Source organism: Protopterus annectens, chromosome 8.part0 (genome assembly GCF_019279795.1).
Source record: "Protopterus annectens isolate FY-2018-M chromosome 8.part0, PAN1.0, whole genome shotgun sequence".
Classification (NCBI taxonomy): Eukaryota; Metazoa; Chordata; order Ceratodontiformes; family Protopteridae; genus Protopterus; species Protopterus annectens.
In genome coordinates this window covers 613,459,542-613,486,857 of record NC_056741.1, presented here as the reverse complement: position 1 = coordinate 613,486,857, position 27,316 = coordinate 613,459,542, and the positions used below count along the sequence as shown (strand labels likewise).

Here is a 27,316-nt window from a genome sequence, read left to right as displayed (position 1 = left end):
CCCCCCCCCCACCCGATCAGGGAGGCGTCCATAGTGACTGTGGCTACCGGGGCCGGGGAAACAAAGGGTCTGCCCTGATGAACCTGGGGAGAAGAAATCCATCAGGATAGGTGGTTTTTGCAAGTTTGTGTCACCAGAACTTGGTGACGCATGGGAAGTTGTTGGTAGGACCATTGGGTGAACAACATCCATTGAAGGAGACGCATGTAAAAGTGGGCCAAAGGAAGAAGAGTAATGGCAGCTGCCACGAGGCCCAATACTTTCAGGACCAGTCTGGCTTGCACTTTTTTGCTGGCAAGGATGATCCGCACATGGTTTTGGATATCTAGGATTCTCTGGCTTGTGAGGTTTGCTGACATCCGAACAGTGTCTAAATTTGCGCCTATAAAAGTAATAGACTGGCAGGGCAATAAGGAGGATTTTTCGTAGTTGATCGAAATTCCTAATTGAGTGCAGAGATTTAGGGTGTAATCCCTGGCTTGGAGAAGTTGATGTCTGGTGGTGGCTGAGAAGAGCCAGTCGTCGAGATATGGAATCACCTGGAATCCTTGACGTCTCAGGTGGGCCGTGACCACCGCCATGCATTTGGTGAACACTCTGGGGGCTGTAGTGAGACCAAAGGGCAGGGCTCTGAATTGAAAATGACTGGACCCCAGCCGAAAGCGGAGAAACCTTCTGGAGCGTCTGTGGATTTTTATGTGATAGTACGCATCCTGAAGATCTATTGAGCACATCCAATTGTCTTTGCCCAAGAAGGGCAAAATTGACTGAAGTGTGACCATCCGAAATCTTGTCTTTTTCACAGACTTGTTGAGTCTGCTGAGGTCCAATATTGGTCTCCAATCTCCCATCTTTTTGGGAACCAAAAAGAACCTTGAGTAGATTCTGGGCTCTGAATGGTCTGTTGGAACTGGCTGAATGGCCCTTTTGTGTAGAAGCTTTGATACTTCTAATTTTGCGATTTCCCTTAGACCGGGTGGAACATCTGGAAGGGAATTTTTGTGAGTGAAGGGACTTTCCTCGAAAGGAATCTTGTAACCCTCGGATATGATCGACTGTACCCATTTGTCTTGTGAAAGGGAAAGCCAGGCTTCTGGGTACAGCGATAATCTTCCCCAGACTGCCTCCAAGGATGGACAGTCGGGCAACACCTCAGGGATGCTGGAAGGGCTTGTCAGAGAGAGGCTCTCTGCTTCCCTGGTTTTGCGAACCCCATCTGCCCCTAGGGCGTCTGTTATTATTATTACCCTCTGCCCTAGGGGTAAACTGACCACGTGTCCGGGCGTGACTCCTGAGATTTACGGAACCACATCTTTCCGCCCTTCTGTCCTTTAGGGTAAGGCCTAGAAGGGGTGGAAAAACGGACTCCTACGGCAGAAAGAGTCTTGCCGTCTTGCTCACACCTGGTCAACGTATCTTTCACCTGAGGACCAAACAATGTTGATCCATCGAAGGGAGAGTTTGTGAAGGACGCCTTAAAGGGATCTGCAAAATTACAGAGCCGCATCCAGGACTGACGTCTAAGAGCCACTCCTGTCCCTGCAGCTCTACTCGCTCCATCTGCTGCATACGAAATCAGCCGCATGGAGGAGTTGGCTATGGAGTTAAGGATTCCTAGCTGAGAAGCAATCTTGTCCTGAGCCCCTGCAGCTGTAGGATCCTGTACTACTTCACCTAATTCTTTAAGGATGTCCCTTTGAAGTCTGGTGAAGTGACATATAATTCAGCGAACGCATGGCAAAGGTCGCTGAGGAAAACATCCGCTTACCATACCTGTCCATGGTCCTAGAATTCTTGTTAAGAGGATGGACTGGTACGGAAGGATCTGCAAGTTCCTTCTTGGTGGTGGCCGCCACCACCATGGCATCAACAGGGACACTTTTTGTAAGAAATTGTTTCTCGGAAGGGGCTGCAATAAATTTAGAAGGCCTCCTGGGAACTGGTTCTATGGAATCAGGAGATGCCCACGCCTTCCGAGCTATCACCTCCATGAGGGGGTCGAAAGGCGGAGACACCCAGGAGGTGGAGGGTCGAGATCCGAACGCCTCTAGGTATACCGACTCATCCTCAGAGGGATTAATGGAGGGCCAGTTTCCCCTCTGTTTTAGGAGTTCTAGGATGTCTGAAAAAGAGACATCCTCAGAGGGGGATCTTGGGGACCCCTCCGACTCATCTAAGTTGGTATCTGAAGTAGTAGACTCAGGGGAGTCTAGGTGCTTCCTCTTACAGGTCCTCTTATGCGGAGGATTTCCTGAAGGATCAGGAGAATCCTCAGAAGAGGGGGTTCTTCCCAGTGGGGAAACCTGAGGCGGTGGATCTCTCGGTCCGGGAGCAAGAGAGTGGGAAGCGACATCTACAGGCACAGTAGAGGGAGGAGCTAAGGGGATAGACTGATGACTGAGCCCAGGGGCCAGCACACTCCTCATCACCTCGAAGGCTCACCTCCCAGGGAGATCCGAGAGACCCCGCTCCGAAGAAACAGGGACTCCCGGGCCCATCGAAATGGAAGGCTCTGAGGCAGATGTTGGGGCTGAGCTCACCAAGGCCGAAGCCCCGAGGGGAAGAGCAGGGTCGGACAAGGGTCCGATGCCACTCACCCCCTCGGAGCAGACCAGGGAAGCCCGACCACCAGATCTCTCCAAGGAAGGTCTCGAGGAGGAGATAAGAGTAGAAGCTGAAGGAGGAGAAAGGGGAGGTATCTGCCCCACAGCCATAGCAGTAACTATTCCCATAGACTCCAGCTCCGAGCTCTGGAGGAGAGTCGAAGGAGGAACTTGAAGAGGGTGTGGACTAATAGTCGTCTGTTGAGACGGACTATGAAGCATTTGGGCTAGTGCCTGTGATTTTAACAATCTGCTTACCACTCTCTCTAAATCATGGTCTGAGAGCCTGGAAGACCTAGATGATCGGCTCCGATGGCTCCGCTCCAAAAGAAGAGGAGAGGCTGGAGCCGATAGTATCGGCTCCAAAGAGGGAGACCTGGACCGCTTCCTCGACGGAACCATCGGAGCCGAAGAACCCTCGGTTCCAGACAGAGCCGACAACTTCTCGGTTCCGAGTCTGGTCAAGGATGTATCGGCTCCGGCCGGAGCCGATACAGGCAAGGAAATAATGATATCAGAGCCGGTCGGCGCCGATACCGAAGCCTTAGTCACATGGTGATCGGAGCCGGTCGGAGCCGACACCAATGTGGCAGTTAAATATCGGCACCGATAGCCATCGGTGCCGAAGATTTAGTCAAGATAATATCGGCTCCAGCCGGAGCCGATCTCGACTCCAAAGGAGTCGGATTCAAGGCCAGAGGCTTAGAAGCAGAAGCCTGGGCCTTGGAGGTCTTAGAGGGCTTGCCCGAAACAGACTTGGCCGGGGAGCCCTCCGGTTTAAGAAGTCCTCTCAAGATTAATTTATTTCTCCTTTCCTGCAGGACTCTCTGGCTGAAAGAGTGACAGATAGCACAGGAGTCCTGCAGGTGGAGAGGTCCCAGGCAGTAGATACAAGAAGTGTGACCGTCTGTCAGAGACATCTTCTGACAGCACGAGTCACACTTCTTGAAGCCTGAGACCCTCTGTTCCTTGGACATAGTGAGTACACACACACACCCAACTCACACAGTCCCAGACTCAGAAATTATAACTTAAAAGGGGAAAATATAAAACCACACACACACCTTGACAGGAAGGGATGGGAAGGGAATGAAGGCCCGACTAAATAAAAACAAGTAGGGAAACAGTAAAACTAGACTAGCGACCCTACAACTACCTAAAAATGACAATTATACTAATATATAAGAGAAAAACTAGGAATGGAGTGTCTAACAACTGTAAAACAATTTACTTACCATGAGCTGGCAAAAGGAGTACCTCATAAGCGAAGCGCCAAACGAGATCTGGGTATTTACCGCCTTGCATCATGGGATATGGGGCTGCATCGAGCTGGTAAAAGTGACTCTAGAGCTTAGCAAGTGCCGAATCGGAGCCGAGGATCGGCTCCGAACCCATCCAGCAAGAATGAAGGCGAGATTGACAACTTAACATCTGACAATTTAAAGCTCTTACAGCCAAGGTAGCAGAAGTATAAATCTTTTTCCCCCATCTGTCCAGGGCCCTTGAATCCCTATCAGAGGAGATAGGGTTTTTTGCAGTGGAAGCCTTGACCCCCTTGGGATCCTGAGAAATAGTTACTGGGTCAGCAGCAGGGTTTTTGTAAAGAAATTTATGAGAATCAGGAACCCTGTAGTATCTGTCTGGCTTAACAGGAGCTGGTGGTAAAGAGTCAGGAGACAGACCGGACACTGAAAATACATCACCTACAATGTCTAAAACAGGAGGAATAGCAAGGGGTCTGTGCTGGGGTAATAAAAGGAAGTCTCTGAGCCTTTTCTTGGATTCTGAGTAATCTTGGCTCTCCCAATGGAAATGCTCCCTCATAGTATGCAGGGTCTCCCCAAAAGAATAACCCTCAGGAGGTGAGGCTGAAGGGATAGATTCTTCAGCATCAGAATCCTCATAGGGAGGAAGGGAATATTCCTGTTCAGAAGAGGAATCAGAAGAAATGGAAACCTGATCTGAAGATTCATATTCTATCTCTTGCCTAGGCCTCTTATCAAGAGGGGGATAGGAACCCCTGATCAAAGTATTTAGGTCTTCGGCCATTTTAAGCATCTGTTTTTTAGGCATGAAGGCCTGTCCAGGAGAATGCTGTACTTGTTTCTTTGTCTTTAGAGCTGCTTTAGTCCTTGCCTTTGAAGCTGAAGATGGCTTTACACATAACTGTGTAGGCCTGAAAACACCCTCAGAAGCAGATGCCTGCACAGCGGCTCCGGACCCATCTGAGGGAATAGTTTCCGAGTGTCCAATACCTTGAGTTTCCAGTGGCCTAGTCGGCTCCACGTGGGAGTCGGAAGCAGCCTGTGGCTCTGAGGTAGCAGGCCATCAGGGGCTGCGAAAGCGCCTCACTGAGAACCGGCAACAAGCCTAACGGAAGCCTCATCGTTGGTTTTGGATTTCGGATGCCTGTCCTTTTCTTTTTCTTTGAGCTTTTTATAAACTCCGGTAGTCGGCTGTTCCGACGGCATTACATAATTGAATCTTTTGCCAAAGTAATGAAATGCAAAATCTTACCAACGCTCAACAGTGCGTTGGTTAAATCTAGCGCAAAACCGACAACTAGCAACGTCGTGGTCAGGGCCTAGGCAAAGAATACAGTAAGAATGAAAATCCTTATGAGGTATTTGCTTCCCACAAGAAATACAATTATTAACTTTTTCTGACATCAGTCTGGAGCAAGAAAAAAGTTTCACCAATGGGGTACTTAGCTTTAATGAAGACTTCGGATCTGAAATTCGAATTTGAAAATCTCAGGAGTCGGTCAACCGGCACTTGTGAACTGCTTTTGCTTTGAGCACCGTGTGGCAAGAAAGACTGAAGAAAATGTCGTCGGCTGCATCTTTTATACCCCTGGCGCACTGACGTCAGGGAGGAGGCAACAGCAACCGACACCGGACCTACACTTTGGAACTCAGGCCGACTGCGGGTAGCCTGCCAGCAGGATAACCCAACTGTAATGACTGCAACAGTGAAACATGATGAACATCTGAAGATGGTGTTGAAAGACTACCCTTTATACTATCAACATACTGACACTGGGAAGCAAGGGCATCCACTAGTTGGGGAATGGTGAAAGTGTCTGGCATTTGGGCCGGCAGCAGGCTTCGGCACTTCAGGAAGTCCCATGGCTACGTACTGCAACAATGACTATGAAGAATACCCCATGTTACACCACAAGCACAATAAAGAAGGAAAATTGTGTTGGGCTTGAGGTGGCAACAAGATATTACTGGTCTTCCAGGTAATGCAAGGAAAATGATACAGTGTGCGTGATGACTTGCTTTATATTCTGATGGGAAGATTTGGTAAATTCTTGCTTGGAAACAGGAACAGATTACCTACTTGGAGGTAGACAGCCATATGTGCTTAAAACATAATGGAAGAGGTCAGTTAAGTAAATACTGCACTCTAGCAGTATTCACATGTAAGAGCTGGATCTGGGTCTATTAAGGACCTGGAGATTTTTGAGTTAAAGATTAAAAACTGAAGACTAAAAGAAAAACGTATTAAACTAGGAAAGTACAGTTGTATAATTAAATCTCCTATAACAGCATATGTTCTAATAAATAACTGTTGCAGCTATTAGGGTTATACCTTGCCAAAGATATGACTGACTGGCCAGCTGTCAAAGCTTAAGGGCAGCTTCCAAAACATCCTGAATGACAGGGACTTAAAGTCCACCCACATAAAAAAGCAGTCAGGGCTCCTAAAGCTTCAAAGCTTTCTTGCTTCAGAAGTGGGGGCTAGCCCAGAAAACAAAAAAATGCAAGCAAAGAAAGATAAACCAAGTAAATTATTTACCAAACGGGAAATGAAACAGAGGTATACACATATATCTTTCTATACATCTACACCTATGTCTATATCTATATAGCAAGTACAGTTGCAACAATGACTACGACAGTGACGTATTACATCTACTGCTATGGTACGTTTACTTACATAACTGCACCACATTTAACATTAAATAATAATTGTACTACTGTAAGCTATTAGGGTAGATTACCATAACTTAGTATCATATAAGGAAGAGGAGGAAGATTAAGAAATCCAGCAACCCCTGAAAACTGGTCCTACCAAAACCTGTTCCAGACCTGGAAAAGGAAACCAGTTTGTATACACAGAGGACCAACTTGCTGTATCTAGAATATTTCTAGAGTCCACTCATTTCCAGAAAAGCCACACAAGAAGCCAAAGTCCTGGTAAACTGGCCCACAACACTGCCTGGAAGTGGCTTATTAAGGTGAGAACAAAAAAAAAAAAAAAAGACATACAAGACAACCATCTCAAAACTGTCTGCTTTGACACTGGCTGTCATTTTTTTTTTTTTACCTTCATAAGAAAAAAAAACATAGGATCCAATCAGTTGATTGGCTTTCCTGAAAGATTAAGTTCTAAGTAGTATCAGAGCTGCTTGTGGACATCCTGAGTAAGTAGAATTGTTTTTCCCTTGTTTTCAGGTTCTGAACACAGGGAGATTAATCGACTGGCTCAGAGTAAACACTGAAAACAATTAAAGCATAAAAGAAGGATTTGTTCTTAAAAAAAGTCCTTGTGAAAAATGAAGTAGTGTTGACTCACCATAAGAGTCTGTAATTTGGATATCCTTTCTTGCAGAAGTCAGAACAATGTGTAATGCATACATCCATATTAAGAACCTTAAAACAGTCTGATGAGCTGGTTCAAATGGAAAAGTTAGCTTTTCCAGCACAAAGTTAAGATCCCATGGAGAAGCTACCCGTTTTCTAGGTGAATGAAAACCCCTTTCAAAAACTGCTTGACTTGAGGACATGTAGAAAAGGAAGTATCCAAGGACAGACAAGTAAAAATAGCAGACAAATAAATCTTGACAGAAGAAGAAGTAATGCACAGAAGAACATGTACCTGCTAGCATGATTATTCAAGAATCAATCCCCTTGTAGAAGTCTCCAGACGAGACCACTGTTCTAGCAGAATGAGCCTTTGCTGGAAAATGTAAGGATTTGCCATGCTGAGTATAGCAAAAGGTAATGGATTTAGAAATCCAGTTAGCAATAATTTGCTTAGAAACTGGGTTCCCTAGTTTGGAATCCTGGAAGGATACAGACAGTTGATCCTATTTGCAGATATCTTTAGTCTTATCCATAAAGAATCTGAGGTGTCTATGCACATCAAGAGATTGTAAAATCCTCTCTCCCTTGTTTTGTGGATTAGGGAAGAAAGTTGGAAGATTTATGGCCTGTTTAAGAGACTATTCATTTATCACTTTAGGAAAAAAGAGGGACTGGCCCACAAAGACACTCTATCCTTGTAAAAAATAAGACGAAAAACTGGTGGCAGTCAAGAGATCCAGTAAAGGCCTCCAGTCTCCTTTTCTTGGAACAAGGAATAGCCTGGAATAGAACCTATTTTCTGCATATTGTACAGGTACTAGTTCTATGCTGCCTTGCTCAAGTAAGCCTTGAATGATGGGAGACAGCAATGGTATCGGATTGTGAGGAAGAAGATGGTTGCCAATGAATGGAGGAACTCATTCATATATCTTTCTGTACTTGTTCTGAATGATGGGAAGAACCCATTTGTCTGAAGTGATGAGTAGTCAGTGTTTTAGGGATGAGCATTTTGGGGAGGGGTAGGGATGGACCAAGGGGTGGGGAAGGTGACAGAAATTAGTCAGGCAAACTTGTCTGGGTGTGGAGGCTTAGTATTCCCTGTTTGGGTTGTTTTAGAATGTTTTTCCTAAGCATTTTTTAGCCTTATGAAAAGGCTTAGACTCCCTTGCATGCAAAAGAAATGGGTATCTGGGGAAAAGAAGTGATAAAGATCTTTTTACAGTCCTTCATAATTTTGTCTTGCTTTTGTAACTGTTTGAAAAGACTAGCAGCATCTAGAACAAAACAAAAGATCCTTGTTTAAAAGAGAGTCAAAGTTTTGCCTTAATATCCTCCAGAAGGGGCTGAGAATGCATCCAATGTAACCAAGCATACCACTTGATCACAAAACCTGTAGCAGCTGCCCTGAATGAAGGTTCTACTGCACCTTATGGTGTGCCTAGCCTCCTAGGAACCCTGAGCCACCATAGAGAAAGGCCTGTTGATTACTGCCTGGTTCCTCAGGAGAAAACAATATTTTATTTAAATTGCTCAGAACAGACAAGTATTTATTCATTTGGGTATAATAATTCAGAGCTATAAAAGCCAGAGTGGAAGACTTATAAACCTTTTTCCACAATCTACCCATTGCCCTGCTGTCCTTATCTGAATGAAGAACACTGACAGCAGGCAGTAACTCAGAGGGCTTGTCTGTAGCTATGGAAAACACAGAAGTGTCTGCCATAGGGTTTTGTGCAAAAATTTCAAGACTTTAGTAGCCCTGTTGAATCTCAGAAACCAGCTATGACTCCCATACAGTGTTTCATCATACTAATAATAGTTTCCTCAAATGAAGCTTCTTCACCAGGGGAGTCAGGAGAAAGGGAATCTTCATCATCAGAAGCCACTTGGCCTGGTGAGTGGATCTGGGCTGAACAGGTCAGGGAGTGCTCATCAGAGTCTGATTTTGTCTCTTCACCCTCAGAAGAATCTAAATGTCTCTTTTGAGGATTGGTAGGAGAAACAGAGGAAGGAGCAGGGCCTGCAAAGGCTGTTGGCCTGAGTGCCATTATGGCTATAGGCCCTGTGAAAAATCCATCCACTCCTTTTCTTTTGACATCTGAGGGGAGGAAACATTTTTAGTTTTTTTTTTCTTTTCCTAGGTGCGATGTCTGCTTTGATTAAATGCAGAGGCAGCAATCCCTGACGAACCTCAATGAGCGACCCTGGAATTTCCCCAATGAGGATCTGTGGTATGCCTTTGGGTCCTTCAGAAATTATTAAGCAGGGTTCCCCCTTCTCATTATCACTGGAAATTTCAGTCATTTCAACATGTGAACTCAGATGCCATAATGGTCTCTGGCGGGGTTGCAACAGTAGGCATATGAGAAGGTGTCACGTGTACCACAGGTTTCAAAACCTCTATGGGTACATCTGAGTCTGACTAGGTAGTCATGATTTCAGTCAAGGAATCAGGGGTAGAAGAATCCACCATATCTGGGCATGCAGCTTAAAGTGCTGAGTTTCCAAGTAGGAGTTGAGAGACAAATGTTGTGTTCGTAAGGCCTTCAGGACAAAGGACTGACAGATCATACAACTTTTATACTCATGCTCTGGACCTAAGCAAAAAAAGGCACTGGGAGAGGGGATCCTTGTAGAGAATCTGCTTACTACAATTGCACTTTCCCCATCCTAACTGACATCTAATACAGCAATAAACAGCAATGCAACTCAGAAAAAATAAAGGTTCCCCAAAGAGGCACTTGTCTGAACAACTGAAGGCCAAAGTTACCAATGACCATGCACAGGACACACCAACAGATGCAAGACTTGTGTTCAGACTGGCAGAGAAACAGTCTGACGATTTATACTCATACGTCCACTTCTGTACCATTATGTCCATGGGCTTTGATTATACGTCAGACATATGGTTCATAGGTGTGTACTAGGCTAATGGCCCTGGAGCCTTTGCAAGCCTAGCCCATAGGATTACCCTGGCATCGTGCCACCTGGTCTGGCAGTCCGCTATGACTCTAGGAAGGTTTTGGCTTTGGTATTCCAGCCAAATTACAGCGATAACTCAACAGTTTGGAATACTGCTACAATGATCTACGGAAGGACATAAAATAACTAAACTGTATGAACAGGTCCTGAAAGTAAGTAGGCCATTAACAGAATATGTCAAAAACAATGATAAAAATAGAAGCTATGGAAGCAGCCCTTAAAAACCACTCAGATCATACATCTGTTCTGCAAAGAAAGGAAAATGAACATACTGTACAACTGGCAGAGCTGGAAGCTACACATGAGGAAATTAAGGAAAAACTTCCAGAGACTGAAAACAGAGGCAGAATAGAAACTGTGTGAATCAGCAATGTTCCAGAGTGAGGAGAAGGTAGAGGTCTTGAGTAAATGGACTAATTTATCAGAAAAAAATATTTTACTAAAGAGGAATGTCACATTTCTTGACACCTACTTTGGTGAAAGTCCAAATATTCCAGTTAAAAGAGCACCTGTTAAGTTTACTATGCAAGAAGACGGAGTTGACGACAGAAGAAAAAAGGGTATTCATAGACCATGATTATTCACTGGGGATGAGACTAAAAAGAGGCAAATATATTCTGCACTTCAAGACCTGTATAAATCAGATTTAAATTACTCTACCTAGAGGTTACTCATGATTTTTTTTCTCACAGGAGTAAAACATTTCTGAATGAATGACCTGCAGAAATATGAACAAGCTTTCCAAGTGATAAAGCTTTGGGGGAAAATAAAAAGACTCCCAGGGAGAAGCAAAAAAAGATGAGAAACCTAGGAGAGAGATGGCCAGTAAAACCATTTCCTATGTTCAGAAAGGAAATGCAAGAAAGGCAGGAAGTACTGAAAGACTCAAAAAAAAAAAAAAATAGAGACTCCTTAATAAATGGACAGATCGTAAGAGAGGTAAACGTGCTGCAGGAGGAAATCAATAAAACAGAAAATCAGACTGAGCAGCAGAGTTACTACGTGGACTACTAATAAAAAGAGAAAAGATAAGGACTAAGATAAAAGAATCTATATAAAAGAGGGATACACATTTCCCTGCATCGAATGCTGAATATTTTCATTTGCATGCCTTCTTTTGTTTGGTATTGTTGTACATTTTCTTCCTCTATTCACTTCCTCTCATCTTTGTAAATACAGCTGCATTACTAAAAAGTAAGCATTAAGTAAGAAATGAACAGAGACAAGGTCACAATTTTTAATTTATTAATACTTAATGTGGTATACCAGTTATAGCAATCTTCAGAATACATATATTACAAAAAGTAAAAATGGAGATGGGGTATTTGTTTAAAAATTATTAAAAAGAAATGATCATAAGATTTTTAAAAACACAGATGAGCACAACTACTTAGAAAAGAGTATTGTACCATCCCTTTGTGGACAGCCACAATGCCGATTTTCTTAAGCAAGAGAAATAAGGGTAGGTGAGGAAAGTTAAGTTGGCAGAGAACAGGGGAAAAGTAAAAATATTAAATTATTTTCTGTAGCGCTTCAGCTCAAAAAACAGCCTTCAAGGAGTACTAAAAATTAAAATCATACACACCACCTATGTATTTAATGCAATTAAACAATTAACCAATAAAATACCAAATAAGCATTTTCCAATGACAATCCAAATTAAGACCTGAGGGAAATAGTTCCTTTTAATTTTTGTTCTGATAATGCTTTTAAGAGAAAACTTTTGTATAAGGAAACAGTTTTTATTTTGAAATTTAATATTTTATGTCTCTCGGGTCTTAATTTGGATTGCAACTGGAATATGCGTATTCAGTATTTTATTAGTTAATTGTTTAATTGGGTTAAATATATAGGTAGGGTTTATGATTTTATTGTTTAGTACTCCTTGAAGGCTGTTTTTTGAGCTGAGGTGCTAGAGAAAATACTTTAATAAAGCCTTTCCATTTTATCAAGTGGTTCCTGCCTGTGGTTTTTTTGGACTTTTGCTTTTTTGTGGTTTTGCTGAAAAGTAAAAATATGACTGGTAGAGATGTGCGGCATCAACAGAAGTGCAGAATCCTCCGGAGCAAAATGACTTTCTAAGGACAGATCGGCAGACACACAGAAAGTGACAAAAAGAATGAAAAATATACCTTGAAACAAAAAAGAATTGTAACACAGCAATACAATATGGGAACAATGCATTATCAACAAGCTGAGAATTTAAAGGGACAGTTGCAAAAATTAGAGGGGTAGCAAAGTAATGATAGGAAGACACACCTATAAATAAAGTGGAGCACTGCTAAATTAGATAAGGGAAAGTGAGTTAGTAAATAGGGACTGAAGTATGGAGAGCTGAACAATAAAAAAGGAAGCAAATTATGGGGGGGGGGGGGCTACAAATAATGAGAAGGAAATTAGTAGAGGACTGAGACACCATAAACAACCATTTGCTCTTGTGATTAGGTAGAAGACTATAGTAACACAAGTCTTTTAGTTTCTGGACAGACAGTTAAAATTATAGTTAAGTTGTTTATTGTTATACTGCGGTGGTGGTGCTGCGATAGCGTTGTCACCTCACAGTAAGACGTCCTGTTCGATTCTCAGCTAGAGCGTCTTCTCTGTGGAGACATGCGTGAATGAGCGTACCTTTGTTGAAGGTTGTGCGTCAGAGCTGGAAACTCGGCATGTAAAAATCTACTGCCAATCATTAGCGGACCGGAGTTCTGCTGTGGCGACCCCTAACCGGGAAAAGCCAAAAGACACAACAACAACATTGTTACAGATAAGTTACAGAAAGCTGCTAATGAATAACTACAATGTGCACAATCTAGTGAACAGGGATCTAAAGTTATAGAAATGGGGATAACTCCTGAAGTGGCACTAAAAATAAATTGTCAACAGTAGATGACAGAAAAGGGTTGGCACAAGGATGGTTCTGAAACTACTGAGTTGGAATGTATATGGTCTCACTGAAATGTTAAATATGAATAAAATAATAACTGCTATCAAACAATGAGAGTCACAAACAATAACACTTCAGGAAATGCACAAGAAAAGTCAAATATGAAGAATTAACAAAACAAGAATTTAGACAAGGATATCATTCATAGCTACTGGAAGGACAAAGTAGGGAGGGTGATTATTTTAATTGAAGAACTATAGAAGAGCAGAAAATAGAAGAACATAGGCTTCTGTCACCAACAGGCAATGCATGTTGGTAAGGTTATTGAGAAAGTAATCTACATGCAGCTGTACTTGTTTCTGTTGTCACATAACATACTGGATTCCAAGTCACCTGCATTTAGATACAGGCACAGCATAGACAATCTGTTTGTTTGAATGTTTAATGGCCTATTGATGGTGAGGGATTAAAAAAAAAAGTCTTGGTCCTTCTTGGCCACAGATTTGCTGTGAATTATCTGGCACTGTCTTGAACTGGATTACATCCTATTTGTTAGTCTGTTCCCAACATGTGATGTCAGGAATATAACATTCTAGCTCCTATTCATCAGAATGTTGTGGACTTCAGATTTCAGTCTTAACTGCCTTGTGACTGACAGTGTACAAATTGTCACTATGTGAGATCAGGGTATAGAATAGCACTTTTTATTAATTGTATGCTGATATTCAGCTTTACCTCTTCTCTATTTTGAAGTGTATACACGATTTTACTTCTTTGGAAGACTGCATGGATCTCACCTTGACTGGATGACTTGTAAATGAATGAAGCTCTGTGCAGCAAAGACTGAGGCACTGTTGATCCATGTGGCCTCCTGTCCGTTAACTTTCCTATGCTTTCTCCACTGACCATTGTTAGGAACTACTTGGAATTTGTTTCCCCACTTCTGTGATTTGCACATTATTCTTAAAGGCAGACTGATAATTATGGACCAGGAGATGGATGTTATCAAAACATCCTTTTACAATCTGCGAACTTTTGTCCATAAAAGGTGCTGTATATCATCTTTGGAGCTTGTGATGATAGAAAACACTTTACTGGTGTACTATCTTGACCACTGCAGTACTCTTTACCTGAAGCTTTCAGATGGTGATTTGAGCCACCTATAGCAGGTGCAAAATTCTGCAGACTGGCTGGGACTGGTTATTTAGAACAGTTCACTGTATTCCTCTGAAGGATTTATGCTGGTCAAGATTTGTGTCCAGATGTGTATTTGAGATCCTTACCCTTAACTTCTGTGCACTACAGGAGCTTGGTCCTGGTTATATGAAAGCATTGCTGAGATGGTAAGAACTACCAGACAGCTGAGATAGTCATGAATTGGGACTGGACTGCTAATTGTTCTGAGGGCTCAGTTAGACACACCTGTCAAACTCTCTTTTTTCATAATCTGCCCCAGTCCTGTGGAATCAGCTATCATCCCTGAATCAGACGTGAGAAGAAGACAACCTTTATGAGGTTACTTAACATTTCATCTCCTCAAAAAAGAGTCTACTGTGATTCTGGCAGGGGTATCTGTACTGAGTTTAGAGTTCTGATTTTCTAAACTGGCTTTGAATAGTTTTATTACAAAATAATTTAGATCTTTACTGCACTGCAACTGTAATTGATTTTAATTATTATTATTTAATTATTATTAACTGCCTTTAACTATTTTACATCTGTACATACTTAGGTTTAAGCGTTTTACTTCAGTAAAGAATAATATAAACATATTCCATCATTAACTTTATCTAGTTTAATTCAGTCATACATTATTACATCATAGTCTTGATTCAGATGTAATCCTGTTTACAGCAATGCAAATGAACATTTGTATTTTTCCTAAATCATATCCATCCTAAACAAATATGAGCTCATAGATATCTTAGCTAAGCCCTAAAAAGCAACAGTGGTATAGAGTATATCTTACTTTCACCACCTTAAAGGAATTTAGTTTATAGTTAGAATTGTAAAAAGTTGATGCATATTATTTACAAGACACTTTCGATTCACATATTTCCCTTCATTAACTCAAGTACCAATTTCTTCACTTCCCAATACTAAACTCCTACATGGCACATTATATCTAGTTTGTATCTCTTTTCCACACCATTCACTACACAAAATCTTCTTAATCAGTCAGTCCTTATCTTGATCCACCACCTGAATTTTATCTATCTATTAACAAAAAGGGCTTAAGTAACACTAGAAGGTATTTGTTTGATGAACTGCAATAAAAATTCATTACCTGAATTTTGATAATTCGTTCTAACTTTCCAACAAATTCTCTATCCGTGTACAGACAGATAGCCCAACCTATTGGCCTAAGACAGCAAGATGCTTAGAATTGCTACCTTACATTCCTTCTACTCCCTGCAGTGCACATGATTATTCCCAGAAGTCTTTTCTACTCACTATTTTATTTCCCAGCTTTGTAGATGTTCAACATTAGATCTCTCTACAGTATCTTAAGCTGTTAGGGTTATATTCTGCTAAGGATATGATCAACTGTCCAATTCTCAAAGCTTAAGAGCACTATCCTTGCAGCCTAACAGCCAGGGGCTCAAACAGTGCAGCATAAAAAAGGCAGTTAGGGCACCAAAAGCTTCAGCGCTTTCTTGCCTCTTAATTGTGCTCATTCTGTAGGCTTTGGGGAACTAACGGTCAGCTAGCAATCCTTCAAAGCTGGAGAGATAAGTCTCCTGATGGGGGAAAAACCTTGCACAGGTTTGATTTTCCGAGGAAAACTTATATTTTTGCATGAGATCACCGACTTTAGGCTAGTGCATGCCCTTGGAACAGCATCTAAAAAAGGTCCGTTAAACTAACCATGACACAGTAAAAAAGTACTAACTCAATTACCGCGGTTTTACACTTGAGGGAGAAATGGCAAAAGCATATGAACTCCTCCACACTAACATATTCACTTGCTGAAATTACTGGAGTATCCTGATGGACTTCACAATGCTGACATCTAGATGACCACAAATTATTACTTTAGTGCACAATGCAAAGTACATACTTTAAGCAAGATCAAAATTTACCTCGACAGTTGCTTTCATATTCTGAAAGTTTTGATCATTCCTCTTCTCATTTTCCTTTTCCCGTAGTTTCAGTTTTGCAAAATCTCTTTGGGCATTTTCTAACAGCAGTTCTAGATCTTTCTTTCTGCATGCAAAATGAACAAACACAAGGCACAATCTTCCAGCAAAAACTGACTTTTACTTACTAAATATTCAAACAAAACATGCTGTACACAGTGTACTGGCTTTGGAGATACCCCATGTTAAAAGACATCTAAGCAATGCAGCTCTAATACATGGATACAGCACCTAAAGTAGTGGTTTTCAGAAGGTTTTTGTTTTAATTTATTCATTTGTTAATCAGGGAAGTGAATTTGCCCTCAGATCATTTTTAGTCATAACCCGGGACACCTACAAAGCTACTTGGCTGTCTCACTGAAAACCAATTAAAATAAGATCTTCATGTGAAAAATGTCATCAATAAAACCATACAAATTGTCCATGCTATACAAGACCTTTCTTCATTGATAGTGCCAAACTTGTCTGTTCCCCTGTAACAAAAAACAAAATAAGCAGATAAAAGAATATCTAGATTTTCTGCTGGCCATAATAATGGTAGGATGCACCAATGTCTGTAACCGAGGAATAATTAATAGTTAAAGTTCAGTCATCACTCATTTGTAACTCTGGTATGCTTTGTCCATAAAATGCATTCCTCTGACTAGCCTTCCACATCTGTAGCTATGAACTATCAGCAAACCATCCTGTGAACGTCAAGCAACTGTGGGGGCAGGATAGTGGAAAACCCAGCAGACATAGAACTTTAAGGTTCTCTGTCACTAATACAAATGGGAATAAACTCCCCCCATAACTGTACATGTATCCCTAAAAGGCTAAAAGAAGCACTGTCCATCCATCCAAAGCCCCTTCCCATTTCTGCACATGGAGTCAAGGTGTCACTTCAACAGTGACAATCTACAGCCAAGGTTCACACCGCCGGCTAGCTAGCCCTTTCTTGGCTGTTCTTACACAAACACACACACTTACACCTATGGACAATTTAGAATGTCCAGTTCACCTACTGCATAAGTCATACCTCACTAATTAAAAAAAAATCTGCAATGCAACTGGTCCTGCAGCTGCTTTGCCATAATGCAGCCAGTGCAGCCTTTCCAACCAATTTCAGCCTTCTGTAATCTGTATTCCTATCAGTCCTAGCAATACTTACACCCCGGGATTCATGAAGCTCGGCGTAAGGCTTGCGCCGTCCGTGCGGCGTATATATGGAGTAATCACGCCATATGCATATTAATTAAGGCGGGCAGCCGCCACAGCCATGTGCATAGGAAACGTGCACAAGTGCATGGGGCGTAACGAAGTTGCGCATGGAGGCATGTCAATGTCGGCTGTCGATGAGTAACCTAAACTGCTTAATATTATATTCTGCCTGCAATAGTAATCGCACCTATCAGTCTCCGTGGATACTGAAATGTATGCAAAGCCTGCAAGATAGTCCCTGCGAACAGAAAATGAAGAATCAAACACAAATGCACGGTAGGGAATAACGGGTCCCTACTCTTGAACAAATGACATGAAAACCATGTGCCCGTAGTCCAACATAGTGTTGATAGCTATACCATGTGGAAGTGAAACGTATCATATGTTAGTGCGCCGCCAGTAGGTACTTCCAGCCCAATGGAGAGGGTCACCAGCTGACCCATAATGTGAGGGAGGGAACATAGCTGTGCAGATGTGTCCATAACAAAATACACGAGAAGAAATGTAGATATATGTAGTGACCGTATGCCTGAATCATATCCCACAAGGCATGTAATAGTCACATACAAAAGGTATGTTCGTATTTCACATACCAAATGTGATAGGAAAGAGCATACGCATGTAAACAAAACAGAAGGAGTATATAAACAACTATAACAATACGGACACATGTAGGCCGAAAGGATCAGTATGATCCGTACCGTCGACTAAGATTACCACCTGTCCCACTTTGCGAGCGACAGTCCCTCTGTGGGCAGATGTGTCCTGACACAAACATGTAAAAATGGCAAATGTCCAGAGAATATAGGACATAATTATTCCGTAGACGTCATGTAATAGTTGCATTAAACATATTTCACTGAACGTATATTACATAAATGTCATGAGAAACAGAATAAGACACCGAAATGCTACAAGAATAAGCTTAGATATAGGCATGAATTGTAAGTTCCATCTGCCGAACTGACCGTGGGTATGTGTCGGCCTGTAAAATATGCTGTGTTCACCGCAAATGTCACACTGTGGCCAGTTGAAAAGGTGGAAACACAACAGTCGACTGTGGGGAGGCATTGTCCACAACAGTCGGACATGTGAAAGGAATAGTTTGGACATAGGAAAAGGTGTCATCCTACCAATGAGTACAACAGGCTGGCAAAATCCGGTAGTCAGCTGTATAATCCGAATGTGTATGTGACACAGTCAAACAGGTAGTACCCGGATATACCAACCAAGTAATGAAAGTGAAGTATGGGCGTGTACCTATGTGCGTGAGGTATAGCATGTGGAAAGCAAACATGGCAGGGTAGTCCACACAACCATAAAGGTACCCGACACATGTAGGGTAGTCAATGTGTAACTCTGGCTGTGTCATGGGCCAACAACCAAAGTAGTGCTCTATGAGGTGTGATGAATTCGCGTGTGAGGGGTGGGTGGTTAATGGTAAAACCCTCAAAGGCGATACTGTGTTGTATGCAGAAAAGGTGAGCCGAAGGTGCATGAGGGGGCAGCGGGTGAAATGGAAAGAAACACAACCACATGTAGAAACAGCTGCAAGACAAGCAGACAGGCCATAGTGTAGAACACAATCCCACAAACATATGAATATGGAAATGTGCGAGACAAATGTATAGATACGTCACCGTCACATACCCACAGATGGGTCCTGATGGAACTGGCCATAACAAACGCAACACACCTGGATGCATAATGGCCTACCCGGCATACCCTCCACAACACACAACCTGCCTCCATACCAGAACGTCCACCAAAGCCAGCCATACTTGGTCCACTGGTTTGTTGCAGACACAGCTACACACAGTGATCCCTATGCATATGTAGTAGGTATTGTCACCCTAGGCAGTGTCAGGATTGCAAACCATGTATCCCCTGCATGTAAAACCCCCTGCACATTTTCGTAAAGCCACAAAAATCTTTGTTATCTGACTTGTTTTGGTCTTGCTCAATTTTTGGGATATCCCTCATGGGATAACCAACCTGTGTAAATAGTAGAATGGGTATGACAACATTATGTCCAATCCTGTAGATATCTGGACAAAGTCAGAATGTGCAGTGGAGGTCCATGACACTGTCCAGCCCTAAGTGGGCATGCATAACTTACTACCCAGGATAAAACAGCTTCCCGTGATGCACGTGTCCAGACACGAATAGGAGGGAGACTATAATGCACACATTTGCATAGTGGCAAACGACATGAGGGTGAGGAAGACACTGACGTAAACAGGTCAACCCTGATCAAGTGTGAGGGACGCTGACTGTGTGCAGCCGTGACCGACCATACCTGTCAACCTGTGTGAGCAAGATATCTGGACAGAGCCATGAATACAAGTGAGACAAAGGTCCAAAAAATAGAAGTTATGTACTTACCATAACGTTCCATGTGGAGTGTTCATCTCGCCTTTGTTCTTACACATGGGTTCGGAGCCGATCCTCGGCTCCGTGCCGGCCTCTTGCAAGCTCTGCATCGAGAAGAAGCTCGAGACAATCTAATACCCACAATCCCCCTCTGCCTTTACCTCAGATCTAGTTTGCAAGCAAACCAATCTACATAACAGTACATTCATGCCATACATCTATACATACATAACAGACACATATAAGTATATGTGTATACCAACTATGTACAGAGAATAAAGACAGTAGTAAAAATGCTTCTGGCCAGGCATCAAAGAACGTTCCTCCTAAGGGTGGGAGGGTGGGACTGTAAGAACAAAGCGAGATGAACACTCCACATGGAACGTTATGGTAAGTACATAACTTCTATATGTGATAGTGTTCAATCTACCGCTTGTTCTTACACATGGGTAGCGTCCTAGCTCCTAAATCCTGAGGAACTCACGGGAGGACGTTCTTGAGCACAGTGGAACCAAAGGTTGCTCTGTCCCTAGAAACCTTATCTACTTTATAATGAGAAATAAATGTATGTGGCTTAGACCAGGTAGCAGCCGCACAAATAGCATCCAGAGGTAGGCGAGCTGCATGAGCCAAAGGCCTAGATATTGCTCTTGTGGAATGTCCCTTGGGTTTGTTTAGAAGGGTTGATTTGCAGAATCGTATACATAGATTATACAATCAGATAACCACTTTGAAAGAGTTCTTTTGGTAACTGCAAGTCCTTTCCTGCTATCAGCAAAAGCCACAAAGAGTTGATCTGTTTTCCTGTGATCTTTTGTTCTATCCAAATAAAACCTTAGCTGTCTGTGAACATCCAATTTGTGCAACATATACTCCATTTTGTTGGAGTGGTTTTTGAAGAAAGTGGGTAATTCAATGGACTGATTAATGTTGTTAATAGAACACACTTTAGGGAGGAAGGATGAATTGGTATGAAGAGAAACTCTGTCAGAGTGAAAGATTAGATAAGGGTGCTTGATGGAGAGAGCCTGAAGTTCAGACACTCGTCTAGCAGAAGTAATGGCTACCAGAAAGAGAGTTTTCCAGGACAAAAATTTTAATGGGCAAGAAGAGGCAGGTTCAAAGGGGGGCAACATTAATTTAGATAGTAACAAGTTTAGACTCCAAGGTGACGTAGGAGATCTGACCGGAGGTCTAATATGAAAAACTCCTTTTAAAAAGGCTTTACAAAGTCTGTGAGCCATGATAGGAGCTCCACACTCTTCCACATGGAAATTCGAAATGGCAGCCAATTGAACTCTTAGAGTAGCAGGAGAAGCACCCTGATGAAATAAGTCTGTCAAGAACTCTAAAATCTTATTCAAAGATCAACGTGGTGTGTATTCGCCCAGAATACAAACCGTTTCCATTTGCTAGTATATGTTTTAGTAGTGGAGGCCTTATGAAGCCACTAATATATTCTGAACTGCTGGTGACAAGAGATCAGACCTGGCTAAGTTGGGAATTGGAGCAGCCAAGCTGCTAGATGGAGTGACAGGAGCGGGATGGGGAACCCCTGATGAGTGAGTCAACAGATCCGGCTCTGGGTCCAGAATCCAGGGTCCCCGAATGCAGTGAGTTTTCAGGAGGAAACCAAATTTGACGAGGCCAGAATGGAGCAATGAGAATTATCGTCCTGTGAAGGTTCCTGGCTTTCTGGAGAAATTTCGTATCAGAGGAAATGGAGGAAATGCGTACAGGAGTCCCGGGGCCAATCAGAAACCAGTGTCCTGGGGACTTCCCTGGAGGGGTAATAGGGCAAAGTAGCTCCTGCATTTGGTGTTCATTGGAGACGCAAACAGGTCGCAGGAAGGCTGGCCCCATGTGCGAAAAATCCTTTTCGCCACTGACTGTTTCAGAGACCACTCGTGTGGTAGCAGAATTGCTCTGCTCAGCTTGTCGGCTATGACGTTGGATGACCCGGGATGTGCGTTGCTATTAGAAAGCGACCCGTGGACTCTGCCCACTGCCAAATTCTCATGGCCTCTCTGCATAGTTGATAGGACCTGGTTCCCCTTGTTTGTTTATGTACCAGACTACCGACATGTTGTCCGTCTGAACTGCAATAGTCCCTAGAGGAAGAAGGGGAGCAAAGTGTTGCAACGCTAGAAACACTGCCCTCAACTCTAGTACATTGATGTGCAGATTGTACTCCAAATTGGTCCATTCGCCTTGGACTGTCTGTCCCTGAAAGATGCCCCCCCACCCTATCAGGGAAGCGTCCGTGGTCACCGTAACTGTAGGTGTGGGTAGCACAAACGGCCTCCCTGGGAAAGGTTGCACGTTTGGAGCCACCAGTTTAGGTCTGTTTTGCAAGTCTTTGTTATGAGAATCTCGTGTGTTAGAGGTAGCTGTTGAAATGACCATTGAGCAAACAGTAGCCATTGTAGAACTCTCATGTGCAGCCTTCCCACCGGAATTGCAATAAGGGAGGCTGACATGAGGCCCAACACCTTCAGAACTAGTATTGCAGGAGATTTCCTTGACAAGAGCAGAAGACGATGTGAGTCTGCAGCGATACTATCCTTTCTGTGGGAAGCCTCAGAATTAATTGCCGTGTGTTTAACTCTGCTCCTATGAACAAGATATTTTGTGATGGCTGAAGTAAGGATTTTCCGAAATTTACGGAGATCCCTAGGTGAACACACAGTTGAAGAACATAGTCTCTGGCCTGCAGTAGTTGGCGCCGGGTGGTGGCTGAAAGGAGCCAGTCGTCCAGATACGGAAACACCTGGAATCCCTGACGTCTCAAGTGAGACGCTACCACTGCCATGCATTTGGTGAAGACCCTGGGGCTGAGGTCAGACCAAAGGGCAGGGCTCGAAATTGAAAGTGACTGGCTCCCAGCCGGAAGCGCAAATGATCTCTGGATGCCCTGGCCATTTTGATGTGGTAGTATGCATCCTCTAGATCTATTGAGCACATCCACTCGTCCTTCTGTAGAAATGGAAGGATCGACTGAAGCGTGACCATTCGAACTTTTCTTTCTTGACGAAAGTATTGAGGTAACTCAGGTCTAGAATGGGCCTCCAGTCCCCTGTTTTCTTTGGAACTAAAAAGAACCTTGAGTAAGTCCCGAATCCTTGCTGGTCCGCTGGGACTGGCTGGATGACTCTTTTGTCTAACAACTTTGAAATTTCTAAAGCTGCTGGCTCGCAGATGGGGCGGTACATCTGGGAGTCTTTTCTTTGGAATGGGATAAGATAGAAAGGGTATGGTGTAACCTCTGGTAACTACGCTTTTACCCAATTGTCTGTAGTTATATCTTGCCAGGCCTGAGGGTAAAGGCTAAGCGACCCCGACTGCCTCCAGAGCAGGACAGTCGGGCCTCCTCTCAGGAGTGCTGGAAAGGTTTACCAGGGAGTGTATCTCTGTCACCTTGATGTTGCGGACCCCTCTGCCGCCAGGGCGGCGTCTTCCACCTCTGCCCCTCCTCTGCCTCTAGAGGGGCATTTTCCTGTGTGCCCGGAAAGACCCTTGATTTTGTTTCCGAAACCACATTTTCCCACCGCGTTGCCCTTTGGGGTACGGTCTGGTTGGGGTGGAAAAACGGACTCCGACAGCAGACAGAGTCTTTCCCTCTTGTTCACACCGGTAAGGGTCTCCTTTACCTTGGGGCCAAAAGAGTGGCACCGTCAAATGGGGCGTTTGTAAAGGAAGACTTGAAGGCTTCCAAAGGAGCATAGGCGCATCCAGGATTGTCTACGAAGAGCAATCGCTGAAGCTGCTGCCCTACTCGAACCTTCGCGTAGGAAATCAGCCTCATGGACGAGTTAACAATCGATGTTAGGGTATTAAGTTGCGCTGTCACTTTCTCTGAGACAGCTGCATCTGTAGAACCCTGGAGGGTATCTCCCAACTCTTTGACTAGATCCCTCTGCAGACGTGTAAAATGGGTCAAATAGTTCAGGGACCGCATGGAAAAAGCCGCTGAACTAAAATGCGCTTCCCATATCTATCCATCGTTCTAGAATCTTTATTAGGCGGATGGACAGACGAAGACTCCGACATCTCCTTTTTCGTGGCTGCAGCCACCACCATAGCGTCTACTGGAACTCCTTTAGTAAGGTAGGACTTATCCTGAGGTGCTGTGATGTACTTGTTCGGTTTCCTAGGAACAGGTTCCACTGTGTCAGGAGCCTCCCACGCCCTTCGAGCAATAAGTTCCATTAGTTCGTCGAAGGGCGGAGTGACCCAGGAGGAGGAAGGGCGAGCACCAAATGCCTTCAGCAGAACTGACTCATCCTCAGAAGGGGGAAGGGACTGCCAGTCACCTCTCTGCTTCAGGATCTCCAAAATGTCTGAAAAAGAGACATCTTCTGAAGGTGACTTAGGGGACCCTTCTGACTCATCTAAGTCAGTATCAGATGTTATGGATTCTTGCGGAGAATACAAGTGTCTCCTCTTACACAGTCTCTTCCTAGGGACTTCCTCGTGGGAGCATCCAAGAAGCCTCGGAGGAAGAGGGGGCACCCTCCAGGGGTGGCTGAGACACTGGTGCCCGACGCTTGGATGTGGCCGTGGGTGCAGATGAAGACAAAGGCCCTTTATGGGGAGGAGAAACTGCTTCCACTGATGTGGTTGTCTGGGTAGACAACACCTTCCTCATCAGGTCGAACGCTCCCGGGTCCCGCATCGAAGAATCTCCCGGCTCCGAAGAAATGGGAAGAATCCCGACACGGGCACGAAGGCATCGACCCGAGGACGGAGCAGAATCGATCCGTGCGAGGCCCGAGGGAGAGTCGGAACCGACACGTCGGTTCGACTCGGCCCGAACCAAGAACAGACCGTCGGCTCCGAGACTCCGGTACGGGTCCGGAGTCGAGGTGAGGAACAGACCGAGAAAGGACGGTTCTGGACCCGAGGGCTCCACAATCAGCAGATCAGCCTCTTCCGGCTCCAAGACTGAATCGGTCTCGGAGGAGGAATGGATGGAGATACAGGAAGGCCTTCAAGTTTCACACCAGCTGGGTGGAAACCGAAATAAGTTTAGAGAGGGCGAATGCTCCAGCAGCTTCTGCACCACACGATCCACATCGACATCCGAAAGTTTAGAGGAGGAACGGGTCGAAGGAACCAAGACGGAGCCGACCTCAATATGGCGAAGGAGGGAGCTCCATCACCGGTTCCAAGACTCGAGGCTCAGGAACCGACACCAGTTGAACACTCGGCCCGAAGTCTGTGGAACCGGTGATCTAACCTTTGAAGAAGAGCTCGGAGCCGATGACTTGGGCTCCGATGTCTTCGATTCCTTAGAGGACTTCGATGCCTGGTCCGAAGCATCCAAAGCCTCTTGGAAAGCTGGTTTCAACAGACCCCTGTCCATTAGTTTCCTGCGCCTATCTGTCATGACCCTCCCACTGAAAGAGTGACAAATGGAGCAATCCTCTTGTAAGTGGAGAGGGCCAAGGCAGTAGACACAGGAACTATGGTTGTCAGTGACCGACATTTTTTGGCCACACTGACAACGCTTGAAACCAGACTTAGCCTTCTCAGGCATTGTAGGTAATAAACAAGTCTAGAAACAAACACACAGTCAAATCCGGGAAAAATAGTCACAATCAGGTAAATGTCACAATCAGGTAAATGTCAAATCCGGTTAGTCACAATCAGGTAAATTTGACTCAATATAGCAGTATATGGTAAGGGTGTAGGCCCCGGTACAAAAATACCGATAAAAGGGTTAACGGTACCAAAGAACTACGGAACCAGAACACAATCACACCAGGTAATACTAACAATATTAAGTTAAATAAAATTCTCAGTAAAATACAACAAAAAGTTATATCTTAGCTTAGAAAACCCTCGAGCTAGCTCCCAACGATGCGAATGCAGCAGCGGCAAACTAGATCTGAGGTAAAGGCAGAGGGGGATTGTGGGTATTAGATTGTCTCGAGCTTCTTCTCGATGCAGAGCTTGCAAGAGGCCGGCACGGAGCCGAGGATCGGCTCCGAACCCATGTGTAAGAACAAACGGCGAGATTGAACACTATCACATCAGGGACATTCTGTAAAGATAGCTCTTAGAAACACAGAATATGACAGAATAACAGTTTGCACATTGGCATTAATGTCGGCAGTATGAAGTCTGAAACCCAACTGTCTGTCAACACGTTCCGACTGCAGTCTTTAATGCTGAGCTACTGCTGTGCCAGAACACAACAGCGTATTACAGAGGTCCATACCATACCACTCAACTGTCCTGATATTCGCAGAATGACTAGGGTTACCACCTGTCCCACTTTGTGCGTAACAGTCCCTCTCTGTAGGCAGTTGTGTCCTGTGAAAAAATATCAAGACATAGCAAATGTCCTGAGAATTTAGGACAAAGTTATTTCCTAAGTTTCTTTAATAGTTGCATAAAACAGTTATTTTATATATGAAACTTCTAGATGTTATGTGAAGTAGCATAAGCAATTCAAACGTTACTAGAATAAGCTATTATTTGTGCAAAAAAGGTTAAGTTTTGTACCATGCACGACTGTTGGTATGTTTTGTCCTGGAAAATCTGACATTTCTACAACCCTAAGAATGAGCAGAGGTTTGCCACATATTGTTGTTGTGTGCCTCCGACAATCTGCACCAGTGTGGTAAATAGCTGAGGATTGACGTCACTAAAGAATGAGAAATATCCTGAGTTAAAGACTCCACATCCTTCAGAAAAGTCATGCTAATGCAAAACCTAGTATTCTATCAACGTTCTAAGCTTGTAAGAGCAATCGTTAAAATGTGTCCCTAATTGTCCCCCCCATCGTGTAGGTTTTGTGCAGTTTTGGTGCTCTAAGAGGTTGAGAGGTATGGTCCCGTACAGATTTACAGTAACAACCCTTCACATTTGTGTAATGTACAACTGCATACCTGTAGTCACTTAATGCCCAAAATAATAATCCCCGTATGACTGTATACAGGTAATAGTCAAATGTGAATGGGAACACCCCTCACCGTGGAGTATGGACTGTAACAACCCCACCCATAATATGTATTGCCAACAGAATAAGCTGCTGACAGGTGCCCAAACACCTGTGTCTATAAACACAGGTAAAACTTCATAATAGGGAGAAAGTCCCTGTCCATATGCTAAGTCTGACATTTGAACTCGGCCAGGGAAGTTCCGTTCACCAGGTGGACAAGCATAAACCCAGATCACTACATGAACACCCTGACAATCAAAGACCTGTATGTGCTTGGAATATATGCCTTGGTGTTCTGCATATCCTCGGAGTGATTAACAATGCAGCTGTGGTCCACAGCAGTAGGCAACAGGGAATGTGTAATATGTAGTACTGCATTTTTCCCAGCAGGAGAATGGATGCCTATGTTGTAGGTGAAGCGGTGAGGCGTATGTTGATGTAGCTAAGTACTATGGGTATGCATATCAATGAGGGAGAACACCAATAGAATAGTGGTTCCGGCATCCGGCCAACGTGAATGCAGTCCCGATTGACCTACGACCACTGCACATATAACTTGAAAGTGTAATGAATGCGTTTGTGCTGTACAC

The 27,316-nt window shown here is 43.7% G+C and overlaps 1 protein-coding gene across 1 annotated transcript in view; it reads right to left on the bottom strand.

Moving 5' to 3' along the window:
• Positions 1–27,316, bottom strand: part of LOC122808948 (NF-kappa-B essential modulator-like) — a gene marked incomplete in the record, with an annotated part of 2,932,895 nt that overhangs the window by 1,927,399 nt on the left and 978,180 nt on the right. Inside the window, 1 exon segment of the mRNA XM_044080106.1 lies at positions 16,148–16,271. Within this exon segment, the coding sequence (XP_043936041.1) occupies positions 16,148–16,271 (124 nt within the window).